This window comes from Myxine glutinosa, chromosome 14 (genome assembly GCF_964187855.1).
Source record: "Myxine glutinosa chromosome 14, kmMyxGlut1.1, whole genome shotgun sequence".
Taxonomy (NCBI): Eukaryota; Metazoa; Chordata; class Myxini; order Myxiniformes; family Myxinidae; genus Myxine; species Myxine glutinosa.
Genome location: NC_136274.1, coordinates 77,364,965 through 77,388,432, shown reverse-complemented (window position 1 = coordinate 77,388,432; position 23,468 = coordinate 77,364,965). Strand labels below are relative to the sequence as shown.

At 46.0% G+C, this 23,468-nt stretch overlaps 1 protein-coding gene across 4 annotated transcripts in view; it reads right to left on the bottom strand.

The window, feature by feature from the left end:
- OSBP (oxysterol binding protein) overlaps positions 1-23,468 on the bottom strand; it is a 191,531-nt gene that overhangs the window by 134,759 nt on the left and 33,304 nt on the right. For all 4 annotated transcript variants that reach the window (XM_078768327.1, XM_078768325.1, XM_078768326.1 and 1 more), the window contains exon 3: positions 725-990. In XM_078768327.1, the coding sequence (XP_078624453.1) occupies positions 725-990 (266 nt within the window). The remainder of the gene's footprint in view (positions 1-724; positions 991-23,468) is intronic.

The window sequence follows — 23,468 nt, the reverse complement described above, 5'->3', positions numbered from 1 at the left end:
CGGAGCGCGCCAGTGTTACAGTGAGCTCCTGAAATAAAGACGCTTATAAGTTACCGCTTGTCCGCTTCCTCCTTGCTCGCAAGCAGCGCGCGTAACGCCGCGCTTTAGCATCATAATATATAATTATACCAACTTTGGTGAAAATCCCATGAGTGGATCACAAGTTAGCAGAGTAACAGAATTTTTACCTCATGGGGCATCTGACATTTGACCTCTTGACCCCAAAATGTAATCCATTGATCGTTACATCATGATACATACCTGTACCAAGGTTTGAATTAGATCTCTTCAGCAGTTCTCGAGTTATAAACCTATTACACACTTTGACCTTTGACCTCAACCCCAAAAATAAATCAGTTCTTGTTTGCGTCATAATACACACTTGTACCAACTCGAGTCAGAATCCATTCACTGGTTCACAATTTATCGCGGTAATAGGATTTTTACCTAACATGACCCATGACCTTTGACCTCATGGCCCCCAAAATCTAATCAGTTCATCTTTACCTCATTACACATAACTGCACCAGGTTTGACTAAGATCCCTTCAGCCGTTCTCAAGTTATCGCGGTAACAAAAAACTATCACGGACAGACGGACGGACACCCAAAAACAATGCCTCCGGCGACTGTCGATGGAGGCATTAAAAAAAAAAAGAGACTTATATCAAAGGAAGCTGTGTAATCCACATTTGTACAATTAATGGCACAATTTTGCCACCTACGTTGATCATTGCATTTGACGTGATGCGGAAGAGAGTTGCTCGCTCCACTGCAGTCTTAAATCGGTCGGCACCCTCGGTAGCAGATCGCAAGGACTCGAGCTCACCAAGCGAGCGCTGCAGCGCAGTGCCGTGCCGTCCGATGAGATCATTACATGTGCAGAGATCCTCCAACTTGGACGCGAGCACTCTGAGACCACTCTGAACTTCAGTCTTGTCGGCCACCACACCAGTGCTCCCTGTTGCACCTTCATCGTCGCCAGATTCATCTGAGAACACAAGATGGCAAAACGAGATCAGCAAAGTCATTATTTTCTTCCAGAACATATATGTGCTGTATCATGCAATGTATAATGACAAACAGAAGAGCACAACCCTGCAGTCCTTCACATGCAGCAGTGGCTACATCACACACAACAATTTAACCAAACAAAACGACCGTTTTTAACAAAACCCAAGCATGACCTGATGCACCATGTGATGCGAGATAACCAAAACAGTTTCCGCACAGGCTGACAAGTCTTGTGTAATCAAGTATTAGTCCAACACAGTGCCCTCCATACATATTGAAACCATTACGTCAAATTTGGTGTTAGTGCTATATACTTAAGAAATTTGGATTTTAGATCAAAAGATGAATTATTTCTTGGTATTTATATGCAAATACAGTGCCTTCAGAAAGTATTGTTACGTTTAAGGGGGGTAGGCAATGGATTACCTTAGTCCAACTCGAAGTGTATGGTACAGTGTGCTCCGAATGTCACGATGAAGAAGAAGAAACCCCCCCATGTACATAAGGAGGGAATCCGTTAGACCGGATGTCGCACAAGTGTATCCTTGTCCCCATAACGAGGGGTGGGGTTATGCTAATTAGTTAGGGATTAATGGTAAATCCCTGTATGCTAATCGCCTCTGTACTTTTCCCTTTGTTCCTTATAACAATGCGCTACACACACATAGCCAAGCCAAGCAATCGGCATGCATTATAATACTAAATAAAACAAGTCAGGAGACGACGATGGTTCACGAGTGAGCGGTATTCAATGACAAAGGACGGACTATAACCGAAACCGCCCGGACAGGCCAGGCACGGAAATGTCAAAACGAAGGTTACTGACCTTAAAATTAGATAGAAAAGAATGTATAATCAGTTATGAGGTTAGTTAGTGACCCAATACCGAAAATTTGGTGAAAGGAAATGAAAAAAATAAAATAAAATAAATAAAATGGGGGGGGGGGAATGAAATGAAAAATCGAGCTCCGTGGGGCTAGACACATGACATTCGCCTAACCAAATATCGAAACCCTTGTCAGATTCCACCAAACCCCTCGGAGAAGATGTAGCTTGAACTTGATTACCCCCTAAAAAGACATCTTTTTCGGGCGTGGCTCCGCCCACAATGGGCGCAATACACCCACTCCAGGCAGGACAACTAGATCATGATATCATACTCCCACCCAAGTTTCATCAAGATCAGATGATATCGGGTAGTTATGCTGCGGACAGACAGACGCACACACATGACGAATATAGTGGTCACTTGATAACTCGTGAACCAATAACCAGAAACAAGACATTGGACAATACCGCCGGTGCCGCCAGCCGCCACATCACAACATCAAGCAGGAAGGTCAGTGAGGCCCACACCACAAAGAGCAGTGATTGGTCCAGTACCATAGAGCGAGGAGATGGACTCGCTGATTGGAGCACGACATCGTCGGATGACGTAAGAGTCTTGGGAACAAAAGACTGTGTCCCGACATTTTCCCTCTCTCAGCCCTGGATTTCACTGCGAACAGTCGCATATACAGCGCTCTTACGCCAGGGACATTGAAAGCAAACAGTCGCATTTATTTTTTCTATTTGGTTCGGGGTTTCGGAATGAGCAGCTGCACGTCCTTGCACGGTTCCTCGTGTTCGGGGAAGGCGAACGCATCCGCGCATTTCATTTTCTTTGCTTGGTCAGGGCGATCAGTTCGAGCGGCCGCATTTTCCTTTCCCTGGCTCATTGGTGTTGACGGTCCGGCGCCTGGGTGCCGTGCCGTGCGAGTTTGGAGAGACCGCATGCTTTGTGGAGCTATGGACTCTGCGACCTGTGCTGTGGCTGGCGGGTGAACGAACAGCGCGCCAAGGCCTGGTTCCCGCGCACGGACTTTGCACCAACCAGTGTGCTTTCCCGCACAGGGATGCGGGGGGCCTGTGACGATCCGGGACAATCAAAAGGACCAGAGCTAAGCGCGCACGCAGCACGCACGCACACTTATTTTCCAGTTCTGTTTCCCCTTGTGTTGTTTACGAGTCCGTTGGAGGGTCCTTCTATTAGAAATCGTAGTTTTATTGTGCATTTCTTTGTTTCCTGGCATCATTTTATTAAACCTTTTTGTTGTTGCATTTTAATTCCGTGTCGGTTTGAATTGATTACCAGGGTCGAAGACGTCCAGTGGGATCTGCAGAGGTAAAAGCTTCGCTGCCCTCAACCTCCGCGTGTATTCACACTGCCATTGGATTGAACGCCTCAGGATTGAACGCCTCAGATTGAACGCCTCAGATTGAACGCCTCAGATTGAACGCCTCAGATTGAACGCCTCAGATTGAACGCCTCAGATTGAACGCCTCAGATTGAACGCCTCAGGTTGAACGCCTCAGGTTGAACGCCTCCCTCAGGTCAAGGGAGGAGCATGGGATTGAACGTTCAAGCTCGTTTGGCTATCCGTCCTCAGGGGTGTTAACCCCGGGAACGCAACAGTATTCACACTTCACTTTTTCACATTTTGTTGTGTTACAGCCTGAATTAAAAATGGATTAAATTGAGATTTTTTTTGTCACTGATCTACACATAATACCCCATAATGTTAAAGTGTAATTTCTCAGTTTTTTTAATTGAAATTCTTAAACTATTTAAAAATGAAATACCGAAATATCTAATTTACACAAGTATTCAACCCCCTGGGTAAATACTTCGGAGAAGCGTCTTTGGCAGCGATTATATCTTCGAGACTTCTTGGATTGGTCAGTATCAGCTTTGCACACCTAGATTTGGGGAGTTTCTCCCATTCTTCCTTGCAGATTTGCTCAAGCTCAAGTTGGATGGGGAGCATCAGTGAACAGCAATTTTCAAGTCTTTCCACAGATTCTCAATGGGATTCAAGTCTGGGATTTGGCTGGGCCACCCAAGGACTTTCACGTTCTTGTTTTGAAGCCATTCCAGTGTTGCTTTGGCTGTAGGCTTGGGGTCATTCTCCTGGTGGAATGTAAATCTTCACCGCACTCAGGTTTTTTGCACTCTGAAGCAACCTGTCCACCAAGTTTCGTCCAAATCCGTGCACAACATTTTGAGATATCCCGCTATATGTTTTCGGCCATATCACTCAATGGTTAAAAATCACTTTTAAAATTCCACTGGCTGGATCCGGATAGGGATCTTCACCAAAATTGAATCAGTTCTTCCTTATCACACACAAAATCTGTCCAACAAGTTTCGTCCAAATCCATTCATAACTTTGAGATATCCTGATATATGTTGTTGTTAGCCCCATCTCCCAATGGTGAAGAATCACTTGAAAAATTAAATAATTCTCATATCCAAATCCATTTTCGGATCTTCACCAAAATCGAATCCATTTGTCCTCATCAGACACCCAACCAGTCCACCAAGTTTCGTCCAAATCTGTCCACAACTTTGAGATATCCTGCTACGAGCAGAAGTACCCGGCATTGCCGGGCGGGGGAGGGAAGGGGAGGGGAGAGGAGAAGAGGGGGAGGGGGAGGGGGAGAGGGGAGAAGAGAGGGGAGGGGAGGGGGAGGTGGAGGGGGAGAGGGGAGAAGAGAGGGGAGGGGGAGGGGGAGGGGGAGAGGGAAAAAGAGGGGGGGATGGGGAGGGGGAGGGGGAGAGGGGAGAAGAGGCTGGGATGGGGAGGAGAGGGGGGAGGGGAGAAGAGGGGGGAGGGGGAGGGGGAGGGGGAGGCAGGAGGGGGGGAGGGGAGGGATAGATAGATGTATCGTTTTTGGCCCAATCTCCCAATGGTGAAGAATCACTTTAAAAATTCTAGTAGCCGGATCTGAATCCGGATCTTCACCAAAATCTAATCATTTCGTCCATGCCACACATGCTACCTCTCTGCCAAATTTCGTCCGAATCCATCCATAACTTTTTGAGATATCTTGTTCACAAACGGACAGACAGACAAACAGACAGACGTTAAAACAACATCCATCCACCTTTGGTAGCAGAGGTAAAGATCAGTACATGGAGAGGGCACAATCCCCAGTTAGGTTGGCGACGTCAACCCAGATTTCAGACGGAGCACCATGGGAGATTTGTTTGTCTGATTGGCGTTCGTGGTTAATGAGCAACCCGCTGGACCGCAGAGTTTTCCGCGACCGGTGGCCGCAGGACCGGTAGTCAGGAGGAGCCCGATATGTCCCGATAATCACAAGATATAAGAAAGCCGTACACCATTTGTGTGCGCACATGCAAATAGCACCACCTTCAAATGAAAAACCGACAAACAGAATCGCTTTCATACATTCCGAATAACAAAACAAAAGGTGAAAGCTGCCAGCATTCAAAAAGCTCTTCAACAAAGTACTGTACGAGAGGAATGGCAAACCAACGATTACGCCATAACCACAAAGGCAAAATTCCACATCATTTGCCACAAAATGCCAAAATAACTCACAAAGAATAGGTGAAAAAAGAATCAACAGCACAACCTTATTTGGAAACGATGTAGAAAACATGTTCAGGCAATTAGCACCCTGTTGGGCAGTAATCAAAACTCACAAGTCACAACAGGCAACCCACACACTTCTCGGAGGCAGAAATCTCACTGAAAGACCAGATCAATTTCAAATTTAGAGGCAACCGTGAAAAGAACATGGCACTGCCAATGACTTTCCCCCCAGGCCCCACCAACTAATCCCCATCGTCATGTTATGTCGACCATTTCACGAGTTTGTTGCTGGCAATGTATTCGAAAGACGCAAAGCAGTGGTTTTAAAGACCCCATAACCACGAGGTTGTTCTGAACTGCCTCGGCCAAAATTAAATGGTGAATGGTTGCTGTAAATTGCAAGCAATTCTGGACTTGCTGAAAAACTGTTCCTTCTGGCAAGTGCGATGACAACGACCCGCATGAAATGCTGAAACTCTTTGGAAACGTGAAGGTGGTCTCAAGTGAACCGTCAAGTCTTACTGTATCTTGTGGGCACCCTAACAATGACAACGTGACGAACGCAATCCTGGGAATCACGACACCGAGTCATCTCCCAAGGTGTGAGCGAACTCATTTGGTGCAGCACACCTTGCTTTTCCTAAACTGACATGGATCACATGGATGGCCAATTTAGAGGGTATTGCCAGGAGTTGTGTGCAGACATACGCACATTCATAGGGACATTTGATTTGCTCGTTAACTTCCCGGATCGCTCAGCTCGGGCGAGGATCATTGCAACGTCAGACGTGGCGTACCCAATTTCCTCAAGTATGTTGCCTTCCTAATAGCCATGGTTCAATTACATATGACTTCCTGTGCAATTCATCTTCATTCATGTTTACCCCTGCCTCTGAATGTGGACTGAGGTTATGATTTCATCCATGGTTTTTTTTTTTTGTCTGTCTGTCTGTGAGCAGTTTATCTAAAAACAATTATGGACGGAATAGGATGACATTTGGCAGACAGGTTGTGTGAGTAGAACTCCCTTTAGAGGCCATTTTTCCCCGCAGAGCAGGGGTTGGCCTTTTTTGGGCACCATGGTCCCCTTTTTGAAGCAATGTTTTACGGCCGGATGCCCTTCCTGTCGCCAACGCTGTTAGTCGCCTCTTGTGACACACACAGGGAATTACCAGTGAGCTGGTACTGAATTTGCCGACCTTGGAAGGATGGCAGACTGAGTCAACTCCCCTGGTGTTAATTCAGCGATCGCCTGGGATTCGAACCCAGGATCCTAGGATCCCAAGCCGGCACCCTAACCGCTAAGCCAACGTCAGGCAACTGAGGTTATGATTTCATCCGTTTTTTTTTTTGTCTGTCTGAATACTTGTGCAGAGATCTTTTCTCTAAAAAATTATGGACGGATTAGGATGACATTTGGCGGACAGGTTGTGTGAGTAGAACCACCTTTCGAGGCCATTTTTCCCCACAGAGCAGGGGTTGGCCTTTTTTGGGCACCGTGATCCCCTTTTTGAAGCAATGTTTTACGGCCGGATGCACTTCCTGCCGCCAACGCTGTGTGTGTGACACAGACAAATTGATTAGATGTTGGTTCAGGTCGGGATGCAGACCCAGCCTCTCAGTCAGTCAGTGAGATATAAAACGTAAACTGTTCCACCTCGCGGTGAGGTATGCGTTCTAACGAGGGCGGTTATAGTTTAAATATCAATCTTATTTTGAAACATTCAACGGTTTAAAAGTTCTTGCTTCAATTTTTTTTACCAAGGTGGGCTATTATGGACGGATTAGGATGACTGTTTCTGTGAGCAGTTTATGAGCGGGTGTTAAGCACCAAATATTAATTTGAGGTACAAATATTATTTTGCTACCTCTCAAAATGGCATATCTCTGCACGTGCTGCAATCTTCTTCTTCTTTTTTTGACGAAGGCAGTTTAAAAGTCAAATATCAAAAGTCCATCTTTGATTCTAAGGAATGCCCAAATAATATATTTTCAGAAAAGGATTTTGAAAATGTTGTGCCGCAGGCCTCGCCACATGATCCTCTTCGACCATCAAATTGCCTGTTATTTCAAAATGGGTGTTGTGTATTCCTCAAAATTTCCATCATTCCACTATCTGCAGCTATCTTCCTCAACGATGCGCAAGTGCTTGTAAATGCGATAAGCACATCAGAAACAAGCACCCACACAATGGCCAACTTGTCTGGCCTGGCCGCAGCAAATTAGAAAGACACTCTTCGACATCACAAAGTTGACCGAGATGCCTCCTCCCACATTATTACATTATACATACTTGTGCCAAATTCGACTTAAATCCCTTCAGCTGTTCTCACATATCACATGTTTACCTGACATGACCTGACCGTTGACCTTTGATGGAGAAATCTAATCAGTTAATCTATACATCATAATTCAAACTTGTACCAACTTTTGAATAACAGAATCGAGGCTCGTGAAAGAGCTAACATTTATTTCACAAACAAATCACAGACAAACAAAATATATAAAAAGAGGGAGCGGAAGACAAGATGGGGAGAGAAGGGGAAGCACACAAACACAACATTTGAGAGCAGGGAGATATGTGGGAGGGAGAGGGCTTGGGGAAGGGGGGGGGGGGGGGGGAGAGAAGTATAAAACACAAGGACACCAAGGACTTCCAGGACAGAAGTTGGTATTTCAAAAAAGTGGATTTGGGGTGAAATTAGCGGGGGTAGAAAAGATCAAGGTTTTGGATAGGGGAAGATAAGAGATGGTAGTGAACAGCTGTTTTAAAGACCTGGAGGGTGGAGTGGGATTGAAGAGAGCGAGGGAGTTTGTTCCAGAGGCGGGAAAAAAGAGGAATGAAGGAGTGAAGGTGAGCAGAGAGTCTTGATTTTGGCAGTTTAACCATAAGAGGGTTGCAGGCAGATCGTGTGCGACCTGTAGGAATATTTGCGGGACAGAGCCCAGAGAGAGCTGGGGGGGGCAAGGCCAGAGAGGAGTCGGTAGAAGACGGAAAGACCACCAACCTGCCTGCGGTGAGTGAGAGGCCCTTGGAGTTAGCTTCATCGCGGGAGATTCCAATGATTCTGAATGCTTTGGTTTCAACAGCGTGAAGACGAGCTAGGTGTGAGGCAGGACCACCGGCCCAGAGGGGAGAGCAGTATTCCATTGAGCTGCCGATGAAAGCCTTGTATGTGGTGAGGAGCTCAGGTGTGCCAAGGAAGGACTTCGCACGACGGAGGATGCCCAGTCGGCGACTAGCTTTGGAGGCCAGATTTGAAATGTGGTTATCCCAGGAAAGATCATGGCAGATAGTGAGACCCAAAAGCTTGAGTGACAGAACTTCTTGGAGAGGATTATTCAGAAAGTGGATGGGAGGGTTGTCCAGTCGGTCTTTTCGGAGAGACATCGTAAAAGTGTGAGATTTGTCAGGATTGAAAGACATGTTCCACTTGTTTGCCCAGTCTGTGATTTTGTCCAGGTCTGCAGAGAGTGAGGAGGCTGCAGACCCCCGATCTGAGGGATGAAGAATGGAGCGACAGAGTAGAGTCATCAGCAAAGGGATAGAGAGGATTTTCAAGAGAGTCAGAGAGATCATTGATGAAGACCAGAAAAAGCACAGGGCCCAGAACACTGCCTTGGGGAACTCCAGCCTGAACAGGAAGAGGAGATGAGAGAAACCCATTCAGGGCCACACATTGACTATGACTAGAGAGGAAGTCCGCCAGCCATGCGTGGAGATTTCCATGGATACCAACAGAGGAGAGTTTGGTGAGCAGAGCGGGGTGTCAGACCGTATCGAAGGCACGTGATATGTCAAGGGAGACAGCTCTAATTTCCTGTTTGGCATTGAGGACCTCCATCCATTGTTGAGAAAGCAGAAGCAGCATGTCCAGAGTAGAGTGACCAGGTCTGAAACCAAATTGATGATCAGAGATCAAGCCATTGGAGAAGAGGAAAGATTTCATATCTCAAGCAATGATGGATTCCATGACTTTGCTGATAAATTGGGAGAAGGCTGATTGGTTTGTAGTTGCTGGGATCTGTTTTTGCACCTTTTTTGTGCAAAGCGGTGATGTTGGCAGATTTCCAAGCAGATGGCAGATGACCTTGAGCAAAAGAGAGGGTGAAGAGAACAGAGAGAGAGGGAGTGAAAGAGCGGAAGAACAAGATTTTAGGACCCGTGGGCTGATGCCGTCAGGTCCAGTTGCAGAATCAGAGTCGAGGGTTGACAAACTTTTCCACCTTGTCAGGAGGAAAGGACACGGAGTCCAGGAGCAGCAGGGTACGACTGGGTACGGTGGGTACAGAGAGGGATGGGTTTGGGACACAAGATTTAGAGGCAAACACAGAGTTGAGGCATTCAGCTTTTTCACGTGCGGAGTCAGCCGTTAAGCCGTTTGAGGTGAGGGAGGGGATGGAAGGGGAACAAACACCAGAAACAGATTTGACCAGACGCCACCAGGATTTGGAAGAGGGAGACAGATAAGAGAGTTCTGTCCTGAGAACGGAGAGATATTGTTTCCTGGCTCTCCTGAGGGTGGACACACACTTGTTTCGGGCTTTGTGAAAGGAAATGAGATTTCCTTCCGTTGGATTTGCTTTCCAGGAGACGAAAGCAAGTTGTTTCTGGGCAATAGCCTCACCACAAGAAATCTGGGCAATAGCCTCACCACAAGAGATTCCAATGATTCTGAACGCTTTGGTTTCAACAGCGTGAAGACGAACTTGGTGTGAGGCAGGAGCACCAGCCCAGAGGGGAGAGCAGTATTCCATTGAGCTGCGGATGAAAGCCTTGTATGTGGTGAGGAGCTCAGGTGTGCCAAGGAAGGACTTCGCATGACGGAGGATGCCCAGTCGGCGACTGGCTTTGGAGGCCAGATTTGAAATGTGGTTTTCCCAGGAAAGATCATGGCAGATTGTAAGACCCAAAAGCTTGAGTGACAGAACTTCTTGGAGAGGATTATTCAGAAAGTGGATGGGAGGGTTGTCCAGTCGGTCTTTTCGGAGAGACCTCGTAAGAGTGTGAGATTTGTCAGGATTGAAAGACATGTTCCACTTGTTTGCCCAGTCTGTGATTTCGTCCAGGTCTGCAGAGAGTGAGGAGGCTGCAGACTGCCGATCTGAGGGATGAGGAATGGAGCGACAGAGAGTAGAGTCATCAGCAAAGAGATAGAGAAGATTTTCAAGAGAGTCAGGGAGATCTTTGGTCAAACTTTGGTCAAAATCCCATCACTGGTTCACAAGTTATCATGGAAACAGGATTTTTACCTAACATAACATCTGACCTTTGACCTTGTGACCCCAATATCGAATCAGCTCATCTTTACACCATTTACATACCTGCACCAAGTTTGACTTCCATCCCTTCAGCCATTCTCAAGTTGTGGTAGCCGACCCGCTGGACAGAAAACCTATCACGGACTGATAGCCGAACGGACAACCCGAAAACATCATGCCTCCAGTGACTTTGACAGTGGCGGCAGAAAAAGACAAAATGTATCACAGTTTCACAGTGAACATTGCTGTTCCTGCATGGAACTATCAGACTGAAGCAAAAACTAAATACCGATGGCATGGGAGTAAATAGCTATTATTTTCAGGAAACTGCAAAATTTGAGGAACTTCACTTCTAAGTTTGAATCATCGAGGCATCACGATACATCTTTGGTGGTACACAGATCCCATGCAAGCACTTGTCTTAAGATTGATAAGCCAATTAATCTGAGCTAGATGTAGAACGAGGATGTGCTCAGAAGTTCTTTATGCAATTTCCTTTAAGCTGTTTAAACCATATTTGATGGCGCGGCTTCTCGGGGACTCGATAACGTCATACCAAAATGCATTTTCTTGGTTGCCGAATGCTATATGGTAAAGGTATCTCAACACCTTCCCCAACGGTTAAAAGTCAAGAAAATGTACAATCAATGGGGGGGAATATGGGGTGGGAGGTAAATATACAAAGGGTACAATTTGTCGGCACAACTCCCTCCATTCTATGCATGCTCCCATACCTCTGCCTTCCTTCTCATCTCTCCACAATAACCTCAACCTTCAAGGTTCATTCAAGGCAAAACGCTGGACTGTTCTGAAGTGGCCAGCAATGAATCCAGATCTAAATCCCATTGAACACCTGTGGGGAGATCTGAAAACAGCAGTTGGGAGAAGGTCCCCTTCAAATCTGGGAGAACTGGAGCAGTTTGCACAAGAAGAGAGGGCCAAACTGCCAGTAGAGAGGTGTCGGAAGCTCATTCATGGCTATCGGAAGCGCTTGACTGCAGTTATTTTGTTCAAAGGCTGAGCTACCAAATAAGTCGAGGGTGTCAATAATTTTGTCAACGCCATTTCTTTTATTTCATGATTTAAAAGGATATATTAAGTTCTGAATCACAAAGAAAGGTTCTGTAACATTGTCAGTGAAATAAAGAATTGTGGAGACCAAGTACTTTTCAACTAATTTTTAAAGGCAAGGCACCACCATATCCATCTGTCTGTCTCCTCCATAACTCCAAAACCATGAATCCTAGCGGCCCCAAACTTTACATGCATACACTTGGACCTCCAAAAGATTGCAAGGATGAAAACTGGGTGTTTGGGTGCCTTGCCTTGGAAACACGATCGATCATCATTACATAATTGAAGCATATCATCAAAATCTTGATTCTGATATGAGGATTGGATGCTGTAGACTAAATAATGTCCACATCTGGAGTGAAATCTGACAAAATTTACCATATCTTGCAATTTTATAACTAAGTATATATGCATTTATTTAAGCGAGGCAGAGAGCCAGAGAGAGAGACAGAGAGACTGAGAGAGTAGGCATGTGAGAAAACGATCCCGTAAACTGTCGGCCGCCGAAATGGACATGATGGATGGTCGGTTGATGTAATGGTTGACGAAATGGATGGTTGTCTTTGCGACGTTGTTGGTTCGGTTAAGATTTTTTTATTTATTATTTAATTTTGTCAGGTAAAACGCATCTCGCCATACGAGATCGTTACCGATGATAGATATACGCATCTCGCTTTTCGAGATCGGTGCCGGTGATTAGATATACGCATCTAGCTATACCATATACAAGATCGGTGCTGGTGGTGAAGAGCTGTGAGATGGTGGTGAAGAGCTGTGAGATGGTGGTGAGAATGAGATTGAGAATGTGGAAGTTGGTTCCACAAGTGTGGGAAAAGAGGAACGAATGAATGGAGGTAAACATAATCCTGGATTTTTGGAGTTTCAAGACAGGTTAATTGATGGTTGATGCATGGTAGACCATGTGTGCCCTGAAGGAACATTGAGTGGTGGGGTGAGGGGACAAAGCACAGAAAGAGCAGAGAGTACAGGCCAAGAAAGGAGTTGGTAGAAGACAGACCACTGGTACCCGTTTGTGTTGGCAGCAAAGCGATTAGCCCATATAGATTCAGCTTCATCACAGGACATTCCAATAATCTTGAAGGCCTTGGTTTCCATGGCATCAAGCTGAGCAAGGCATGAGGCAAGGGAGCCAGTCAGGATGAGAGAGCAGAATGGAGCCGTAACTAGTATTGTGGCTGTTCAAGTAAGATGATGGCTGCAAGGAAGTTTCGGAATCCATCACAACGGTAGAGGCGACTATTAAAAAAAAAAAAACTCAGTTTGGTGCTTCGTAGGCAAGGTGTTCCATCAGAAGAAAGTGTGCCATTCCCCGCTTGTTAAGCAGCATGTGCAATCTGCCAGCACTGATCATTGGTGGACTTTAAAGATCCCACGGCATATTTTGTAAAGAGTACGCAAGTTATCACAGGCAAGCTGAACAACTTCTTAAATTAAATTGCAGGTATCACTGGTCTGATCTTCTCAGACATCCCTAGTCACCACACCAGGTTACACTGCTTGCTATATCAGTGTGTAATGGTTGTTCGGGTGGCAACTCCGAAACTACAAACAAAATGACGTCCCGAAAACATGCGCGGATGGCAGTCGGCGGCGAAGGCCGAACCCACCAACAGAAAACATTACAACTCTGAACAATTTCACTTTCAACCTTTGAAATAAGTATTCCTGCATCCTCGTTGTAAGGTCTGAATTTTATTCCACTGGGCTCTCCATTTTACACATGCATACATCCGGTCTTGCCCCTTCTGCACTCCCAAGCCAATCCAGGTGACAGGTGTTCCTTAAGAAACCCTCACCTCATCACCCTCACCTAGTCTATGCAGATTTATCCACCTACATTCATCAATCCCCTATTATGTGTCCATTCCCATTGTCTCATCTTCATCACTTTAGTCTTTCAAATTTGGTGCCCATCACTATGCCATGCCCATCCACCAATCCATTCAAAACACAGATTTCCATTTACATCTCTCCTTCTAGCTCTCTCCGAGCCATTGGTACTCGTTTTTGTTATTCCTCTTTTCCTCCTCTTTTTTTTCCTTCGCAGTAGTCTGTAAACCTGCTGGCCTTTGGTTGTTCAGTTCTTCCATGAGCAAAGATTAATCGATCATTCTATTCTTTTTAACATTGCCAAAAATAAAATCCCTTATTGAAAAAAAAAGAAAAAAGTTTTGATTCAAATAAACCATTAAATAAAAGCTTCAGCAGCATCCACATTGAAAAAAAACGCAGCAAGAAATCACGTCTCCGACCCAACACCCCATCCGTGTGTAGTACATCCCATCACACCCCCAGGTGGACTCTATTTATATTATTTCGGTGGAAGACTCAGCACATCAGTCAGAGGGGGAGAAGGAGAGAGTGAGAGGATGGAAAATATATAATTTCTGCCCAACCCGAAGGCAAAATACATCAAAGCAGGACAAATTAATCAATGATGAAGAAGATTCTAACCACAAAAAACCGCTTCTCCCTCTTCCATATAAAAGGAGGAATGACCACAATAAACCCAGAAATAAAAAAAGCAAAATAGGTATTTTGGTTCAGAATACAGTGGCCCACTTTGTGCTCCTGTCCAACTCACAAGACCCCAAGTACAAATTCCATATACTGCGATATCGATTTGTCCATCGTCTTGCGATTGGATTAAGGCTGAAATTTTAGGAAAACAACCCCAATGCCATTCCCCACTATGTAACAGGTCCAGCCTTGTAACAGGTCTAGGTAACAGCCTTGGACACCACTCGGTGAGGACGAATATTAATGTAGGGATACCGCAGGTCGCAGTCAACGATGAGCCGGATGAGGTGCAAACAGGCTGGCCTGGCTTTACAGTTTCAAAAGAAAATAAGCCGAGCATTAAAAAAAGGCGAGAAATGAAATGCGAAAAATAGAACAAGAATGCCCGAATGCAGCAATAAATGAATACAGCTGGCACCTGAGAATTGCTTCCCAAGGTAACAGCCTGCATCTCCGGAACATTCAGTCGGGTCTTAATCACAAAACGCAGCCACTGCTTTCCAAAAATTCAAAACAGAAAATAGCACCGCAAGCTTAAACAAGCCGGTTTTTCAATCTGAAAAATGTACCCTGGAAAGAGTGAGCTCGGGATCCAAACGAGACACCCGAAGGCCTCAAAGCATAGTTTGGAGCCACAAAAATAAGGTGATTGTCGGTAGGATGTTGAGAACAGCTGGTAAGAGAACACAATATACAAGGAGCTCATTGGTTCAAGATGCCTTGGTCCAGGAGGCGATCTCACGACGTGACATTTGGAAACCACCCGAACAGGAAGGGTTAACGTGAATAGACTCCTGGAAGGAATAATAACCAGCAGTAGAAATTCGGCCAACCCACACACTGACCTTCAGCTGTCCCAATACTGGTTAAAGAAACAGAGCTGAGAAGCTCTTTGAGTATTTGTTTCTTGGTAGGCAAATGAAAACAATACATGGAAGGACCAAGAAAACCGTATGAAACCAAAGTGGAACTGGTCAAATGTCATCCTTTATTCTCCGATCCTCAAAGAGGACCTAATTAGCTCTTATATGAGCCTTGACCCCTTTGATAAATGGGAAGAGAGGGGGGAGGGGAGGATCTGGGAACTCCGGAAAGGGGGAGAGATGTAGCACAAAGAAGATGGTGGAAGGATGCATGGGGCTGGGGTGTGGGGGCATCAAAGTGCGGAAATGTGTTGAGGGGAGGGGAGGGAGGCCGGGGTGGGCTGAAAAGTGCAAATGAAAACTTCAGAACAAGTTCTACATGTAGTGGTGCACACCTGGGAGGGTAACCAGCTCAATTTTACAGTAACGGATGTGTAAATGTACGTTTTGCCATATATCCTGTACATTACAATTGTGCCACTTCCACAGAATAATGCACACAAACTGACACCATGTAGCGAAAATGGCTGCGGTGGAGCTCAGGTGGAAATTGGCAGAGCACTGCCATTTTAGGAAAACTTCCAACAAACTAGCATCTGTAGGATGACAGGTTCTGGTTCCAGATCATTCCAAGGTGCTCATAAGATCGTTGCCCTATATTATGGTCTGCACTGCAAGCAATCGCCACATCCAATGCCTGGACAAGTCACAGTGGAAGTGGCTTCCAGAAAATGGGGCAGCTCAGCCTGGCAGCATCCATTGGGCCAGCCGAACCTTCATGGGGCAGAAAAGACTATGACAAGTCTCGAGACTTCTCAACGCAGAGAGAAACACTTTGGTGGTTGAGAAGGGAGACAGCAAAGACTTAGATGCAGCTATGGAGAATAACCTTGTACAAAACAAGCACTCCTTGTGCAAGGAAACAAAAGACAAACCTCGCTACTTCTGGTGCAGAATATCAATGGGTTGGCACAAACAGCAGCAACTTTTACCAAGTGTGAAGCAAAATGACCTTTTACCTCGCATGGCATTTCAAACTATGCGTCCACAGAGTTCAAAATGAGAAACTCAGAAGTACGAGTCCTTGTCGAATGCCATGTTCGAGTACCGAGGACATTTACATTTAAAGTAACAGGCCAACAACATATTACGTACGCAAACATGGCAACATTTTAGACCACCCCACGGTATGCTCCAACATGGCCTTCAAAAGTCACCTTCCAACGTCCTTCCCATTCTCTCTATTAATCGCCCTCACTTCTCGATTCCAATTTTGTTTTCAGCAAAAAATTTGTGCATGCAGCAGGTAACACAGACATGCAACCTGGCAAACCTTATTTACAGCAAAACTAAATAAAAGGTCACGACATGTGCAGATGGATGAGGAAAGTAAGCCAAAGTAAATTGTTTGCCACCTTCGTTCACACATTGGACAACGAGCAGCCACGGAATGACACGAGTGCTTTGCACAACTCAATGTTGTTGCCAGATGATGAAAAACTCTTCAATTGACTCGCGTAGCACGGGTTCTGCGCATAAACACGACGTTTCATCATCGCCCATAGTAGGGAAGGGAGAAAAAAAAAGAAAAAAAAAGGAAAACAAAACCCAACTTTAGGGCCACCAAGCCCACCATGCAGTAGAATAAGCACATCAAATGTGCCTTTTTAAGAAGAAATTTACACTTTCATTTGATAATGTACAGCGAGTGTGTCTCAAGAACGTGTATACAGACTATAATAGTGCAAAAAAAATTAGTGAACTAGCAGAGAGGGGCAATGTTGAGTGCTACTAATAGTAATACCTAACAGATGGCGTTACCGTGAAATGGAATTATCGCACGTCAACATTCAGCTGTTACCCATTAGGCAATGAAGGATGACGAGACAGTATGGTTTGATATATGAAATAAAAAATACATTTCATTGGGACACCCTGTGCTTCAGACATTTCACCATGCTCTTTCACCAAACAAAACTTTATGGAATCACAAAGGTGGGCAGAATAATAACGGCTGCCCAACTGTCATGAAGATCAATTTTGGGGAAGATTTCAGGTGTGAGCAGAAATCGGCAGGATTGGCAAGGTCATGTCATGGCAGTAACACGATGGATGAGATGAAGCAAGGTACCTGTGGAATCCCGACATGGACAATCAGTGGGCAGTGATATCACTGGCGGCGTCTTCACGTATCATATACCAAAGATACATTGGAATTACTAGCAAAGGTACCCGCCCAATGGGCGGGGCTTCAATTGGGAGGCCCAAATGAAAAGGCAAAATATCAGAAATTGAAGGCTTTTTTTATTTTAAACGATTCATATAAACATCCGTTGAATCATATCACACGCAAATCATCAAAATCTAAACAGTACATGGCGCCCATTTTGAAAAAAAGATTGAATTCTGCAAAACGGAAACGGCCGCCACACATGTTTCTCAGTCGCTTTGCACATGCTGCCTCGGAGCCGCACGTTTATATAGGAAGAGTTCGTCAGGAGTCGATCTACTCTTTCATGGTACGTAGAATAAACAGTATTTGTAGAATTTCAACAAAAGCCACATCACTGTTCATATCAATAGGTGTGAGGCAGGAGCACAAGCCCAGAGGGGAGAGCAGTATCCATGCAAGCTGCGGATGAAAGCTTTGTATGTGGTGAGGAGCTCAAAAATGCCGAGAAAGGACTTCGCACAACAGAGGATGCCCAGACGGAGACTGGCTTTCGAGGCCAGCTTGGAAATGTGGTTTTCCCAGGAAAGATCTTGGCAGATAGCGAGACCCAAAAGCTTGAGTGACATAACTTATTCGAGAGGATCGTTGAGAAAGGAGATGGGAGGGTTTTTCCAGATGGTCTTTTCGGAGAGACATAGTGAGAGTGTAAGATTTGTCAGGATTGAAAGACATGTTCCACTTGTTTGACCAGTTTGTGATTTTGTCCAGGTCTGCAGATTTTTTTTTTGTATACAAGATCGAGGCTCGTGAAAGAGTGAACATTAATCACACAAAGACAAACCGACACATAAAACGTATAACATCGGGAGCGGTAGACAAGATGGGGAGAGAGGGGGAAGGACACAAACACAACATTTGAGAGCAGGGACCGAGAGACATGGAGACATCGAGAGATCTGAGAGAGGGCGAGGGCTTTGGGGGGGGGGGCATGGGAAGGGGGGGGGGGGGGGTGGGAGAGGTATAACACATATGGACACTGCCAGGACTTCCAGGAAAGAAGTTGGAATTTCAAACAAGGTGGATCTGGGGTGAATTAGCGGGGGTAGAAAAGATCAAGGTTTTCGATGGGGGAAGATAAGAGATGGTGGTGAACAGCTGTTTTAAAGACCTGGAGGGAGGAGTGGGATTGAAGGGAGTGAGGGAGTTTGTTCCAGAGGCGGGAGAAAAGAGGAATGAAAGAGTGAAGGTGAGCAGAGAGCCGAGATTTCGGCAGTTTACCCATCAGAGGGTTGCTGGCAGATCTTGTGCGACCTGTAGGAATATTTGGAGGACAGAGCACAGAGAGAGCTGGGGGTGCAAGGCCGGAGAGGAGTCGGCAGAAGACAGAAAGACCACCTACCTGCCTGCGGTGAGTGAGTGAAAGGCCCTCAGAGATAGCTTCATCGCGGGAGATTCCAATAATTCTGAAAGCTTTGGTTTCAACAGCGTGAAGCCGAGCTAGGTGTGAGGCAGGAGCACCGGCCCATAGGGGAGAACAGTATTCCATTGAGCTGCGGATGAAAGCCTTGTATGTGGTGAGGAGCTCAGGTGTGCCAAGGAAGGACTTCGCACGACGGAGGATGCCCAGTCGGCGACTGGCTTTGGAGGCCAGCTTGGAAATGTGGTTTTCCCAAGAAAGATCATGGCAGATAGTGAGACCCAAAAGCTTGAGCGACAGAACTTCTTGGAGAGGATTGTTGAGAAAGTAGATGGGAGGGTTGTCCAGTCGATCTTTTCGGAGAGACATAGTAAGAGTGTGAGATTTGTCAGGATTGAAAGACATGTTCCACTTGTTTGACCAGTCTGTGATTTTGTCCAAGTCTACAGAGAGTGAGGAGGCTGCAGACTGCCGATCTGAGGGAAGAGGAATGGAGCGGCAGATAGTGGAGTCATCAGCAAAGAGATAGAGAGGATTTTCAAGAGAGTCAGAGAGATCATTGATGAAGACCAGAAAAAGCACAGGGCCCAGAACACTGCCTTGGGGAACTCCAGGCTGAACAGGAAGAGGAGATGAGAGAAATCCATTCAGGGCCACACGTTGACGACGACTAGAGAGGAAGTCCGCCAGCCATGCGTGGAGATTTCCATGGATACCAAAGGAGGAGAGTTTGGTGAGCAGAGCGGGGTGCCAGACCGTATCGAAGGCACGTGATATGTCGAGGGAGACAGCTCTAATTTCCTGTTTGGCATTGAGGCCCTCCATCCATTGTTGAGACAGCAGAAGCAGTATGTCCAGAGTAGAGTGACCTGGTCTGAAACCAAGTTGATGATCAGAGATCAAGCCATTGGAGAAGAGGAAAGATTTCATATCCGAAGCAATGATGGATTCCATGACTGCTGATAATTGGGAGAAGGCTGATTGGTCTGTAGCAGATCGTGAAGAGCAGATAGTGAAGAGGCTGCTGCCTGCTGATCTGAGGGATGAGATATGGAGCAGCAAAAAGTGGAGTCATCAGCAAAGAGATAGAGAGGATTTTCCAGAGATCCGGAGAGATCATTAATGAAGACCAGAAAAAGCACAGGGCCTAGAACACTGCCTTGGTGAACTGCAGCTTGAACAGGAAGGGGAGATGAGAAAATTTCATTCAGGGCCACACGTTTACTGCGACCAAAGAGGAAGTCAGGAAGCCATTCATGGAGATTTCCATGGATACCATAGGAGGAGAGTGTACTGACAAGAGCGGTTTGCCAGACCGTATTGAAGGCACGAGATATGTCAAGGGAGACAGCTCTGATTTCCTGTTTGGCATTGAGGACTTCCATCCATTGTTGAGACAGCAGAAGCAGCATGTCCAGAGAAGAGTGACCTGGTCTGAATCCAAATTGACGTTTTACCTTCAGTTGGATTAGCCTTCCAAGAGGCAAAGGCACATTGTTTCAGGGCAACTGCCTCACCACAAGATTCAGTGTACAATGGATGGGAGGAGGGGTATGACAATTGAAGACGAGATGGGATAAATCTGTGCATGAGAGAAGAGGAAGGATTTAATATCAGGAGCGATGATGGATTCCATGACCTTGCTGATGAATGGGAGCAGGTTGGTTGGTCTGTAGTTGCAAGGATCCGTTTTTGTTCAGAGCGGTAATGTTGGCTGATTGCCAAGTGGATGGAAGATGACCATGAGCATATGAAAGGGTAAAGAGAGCTGAAGGAGGGTGTGATAGAGTGGAAGAGCAGGATTTTAGGACCCGTGGGCTGTGCAGTTTGGTCCAGTTGCAGAATCAGAGTCGATGTTTGACATGAACTTCTCCACCTTGTTGGGAGAGAAGGACACAGAGTCCAGGAGCAGCTGGGTACGACTGGGTAAGGTGGATACAGAGAGCGATGGGTTTGGGACACCAGATTTTGAGGAAATAGAGTTGAGGCATTTGGCTTTTTCACGTGCAGTGTCAGCTGTGTAGCCATTTGAGGTAAGGGAGAACAAACAAAAGATGGAGGGGGGAACAAACACCAGAAACAGATTTGACCAGACGCCATCAGGATTTGGAGGAGGGAGAAAGGTTTGAGAGATCAGTCTTGAGAGTAGAGAGATATATTGTTTCCTGGCTCTCCTGAGGGTAGACACACACTTATTCCGAGCCTTGTGGAAGGAACTGAGTTTACCTTCAGTTGGATTAGCCTTCAAAGAGGCAAAGGCAATTTGTTTCAGGGCAACTGCCTCACCACAAGATTCAGTGTGCAATGGACGAGAGGGAAGGGTTTGACAATTGAAGACAAGATGGGATAAATCTGTGCATGAGAGAGCAATTTACTTTGGAAGAATTCCCAGGAAGAGTTGATGTCAGAGGCAGTAGAGATGGGAGACTAGATGTTTGATGGCTGCTTGAAGACTGTGCCAGTCCGCCTGAGTGACATGCCAGAAATGCCGCTCGTCGGCACTGAGGAGGCTCTCTGAGAATGGCCAGAGACGTCCACTTTAACAAGGAAATGATGAATCATCTGAAGGTGATACCATCAATCATATGCTGATGAACTGATTGGAGCAGAAGAAGAACAGACATTTGCAGAGAGGTTAGTCATAACCAAGTCGAGAAGAGAAGATGCTCCATTGACTGAGATCCGGGTCGGGAAATTGACAGATTGTGTCAGTCCCAATGAGTCGCAGAAGTCCTTTGCTGAGATGCCTTGGCTGGTGAGAGAGGTACCCACACCCAGCCAGCTGGCATGATGACAGTGGAAGTCGCTACAAATGAGGAAGAGAGAGTTGGGATGAGTGGATAGAAGTTGGTCCATGTTGCCAGACAGCGAGATCTAAATGGAGTCATAACTGCTTGGTGGACGGCACAACACACATATGAACAAAAGGTGGGAGCAGAGGGGTAGCCGTATCCAGAGGTACTCCTGGGTGTGTGGTGGATTGAGGGCAGTGCAAGGAGATTGAGGAAGAGAGTTTTTGATAAGAATAGCATCCCCACCACCAGGACGAGGCTTAGGTCTATCATTCCGTAAGGAGGGAGTAACCAGGGAGAGATACTAAGGAGTCAGAGAAGTCTTGAAGGAAGAAAGTTTCTGCTAAGCAGATCAAGTCTGGTTTGTCAGAAGCAACCTGCATGTTGGATAGCTCAATCAGGTTTGAGCGAAGGCCCCGGCTGTTTGAGGTCCGTACCATTAAGGCCCCCTTTACACAGCACGCAGATCGTTGGGTGACCATTGAGCGATCAAAAATTGGCCCGATCTCTCAACGATCTCCTTAGCCTCGAAAAAGCCTTTTCTGTGTAAATGTTTGGGAGATCCTTGTGCGCGCGTTGTGCAATCAAAAATTCAATTTTCGGCAACTTTCATGGCGATCTATAGAGAGGAGGAGCTGTTCTTGCTCTTGTGTTCTTCAGCAAGTCTACAGAGAGAATGAAAAATAGGGGGTTTAGCACCCGGAATTCATAGCCCCCAATGCCGCACTCATCACCGCGGCAATCTCTCCCCAATCTCTCAACGAACGCTCAACAATCTCTCAACGAACGCTCAACAATCTCTCAAGCGGAAATTGATCGCCCAATGATCTCTCAGCAATCTCCGCCCGGTCTTTCAATGAACTCTATTGGTCTTTCATCGAACGCTCAGCGATCCCTCACTGATCACTCAGCCATCTCTACCTTCGGGGTGGAAAAATTTTGCATTCATTGAAAGATTGCTGAGAGATCATTGGGAGATCGATGAGATCGTTGAGCGCTCCTTGAACGTTCGTTGAGCGTTCGTTGAGAGATCGCTTCCCTTGGCGATCGTTGAGAGATTGTTTTGGACCGAGTCAAAACTTTGAGGAGACCGTGGCGACCGTGGAGATCACTGGAAGATCATTGAGAGATCTTGGCGATCGCTGGGCGCTCTGAGATTTTTTCATCGCTCAACGATCGCCACCCCTGTGTAAAGGGGGTATAAGGAAGAGGGAGGGAGAGCATCGGACACAAGACAGGGGAGGAGGAAGGGAAAGATGAAGGAGAAGAGGGGGAGGTAGGGAGGAACAAAAGGAGGTTCAGAAGGAGGAGCAAAAAAAATTGGAGATTAACAGGCAGGTGAGCAGAGAACGAAGAAACAGGGAAGCAATTTGTTAGTGTGGGAGGAGGGGGCCCCCTTTTTAATTTCTTCGTTGATATATATGTATATATTTTTGAAGGTTAGGTGAAAGTGGATCTGAGAAAGAAGGAGAATGGTTGAAGGAGTATGGCGAAAACTACAATTGGAAAGGTGAGTATCGGCTGGAGAGGTCGGAGAAAAAGGAGAGGAGCAGGGCCGGGCGAAACAACAGGTGGTCGCGGGTGGGGGAGGGGGAGCCACGAGGAGAGAAGGAAATTATTATTAGGATTATTATATTTATTTATTTTTTGTATTTAAAACTTTAAACAAAGGGAAGGAGGTTCGGGGTGGTAGGGGGTGAAAAGAAAAAGAAAGAAAAAAGCAATACAGCGAAAGAACGAGCGTAAATAAACAAAAAGACCGACAAAGACGGGAAACCTCGAGGGAACCAAGCCCCAAACACGGCGTGAACAAAACAGACTATTACACACAAGTTTGCATGATTTACAAACAAGATCCAACGAGAAACACACAGTAAACACATACACAGCAAAATAAACAGTAGATATTTGACAAAAACATGATCGAGAAAAAAATTAAAAAACAACTTAT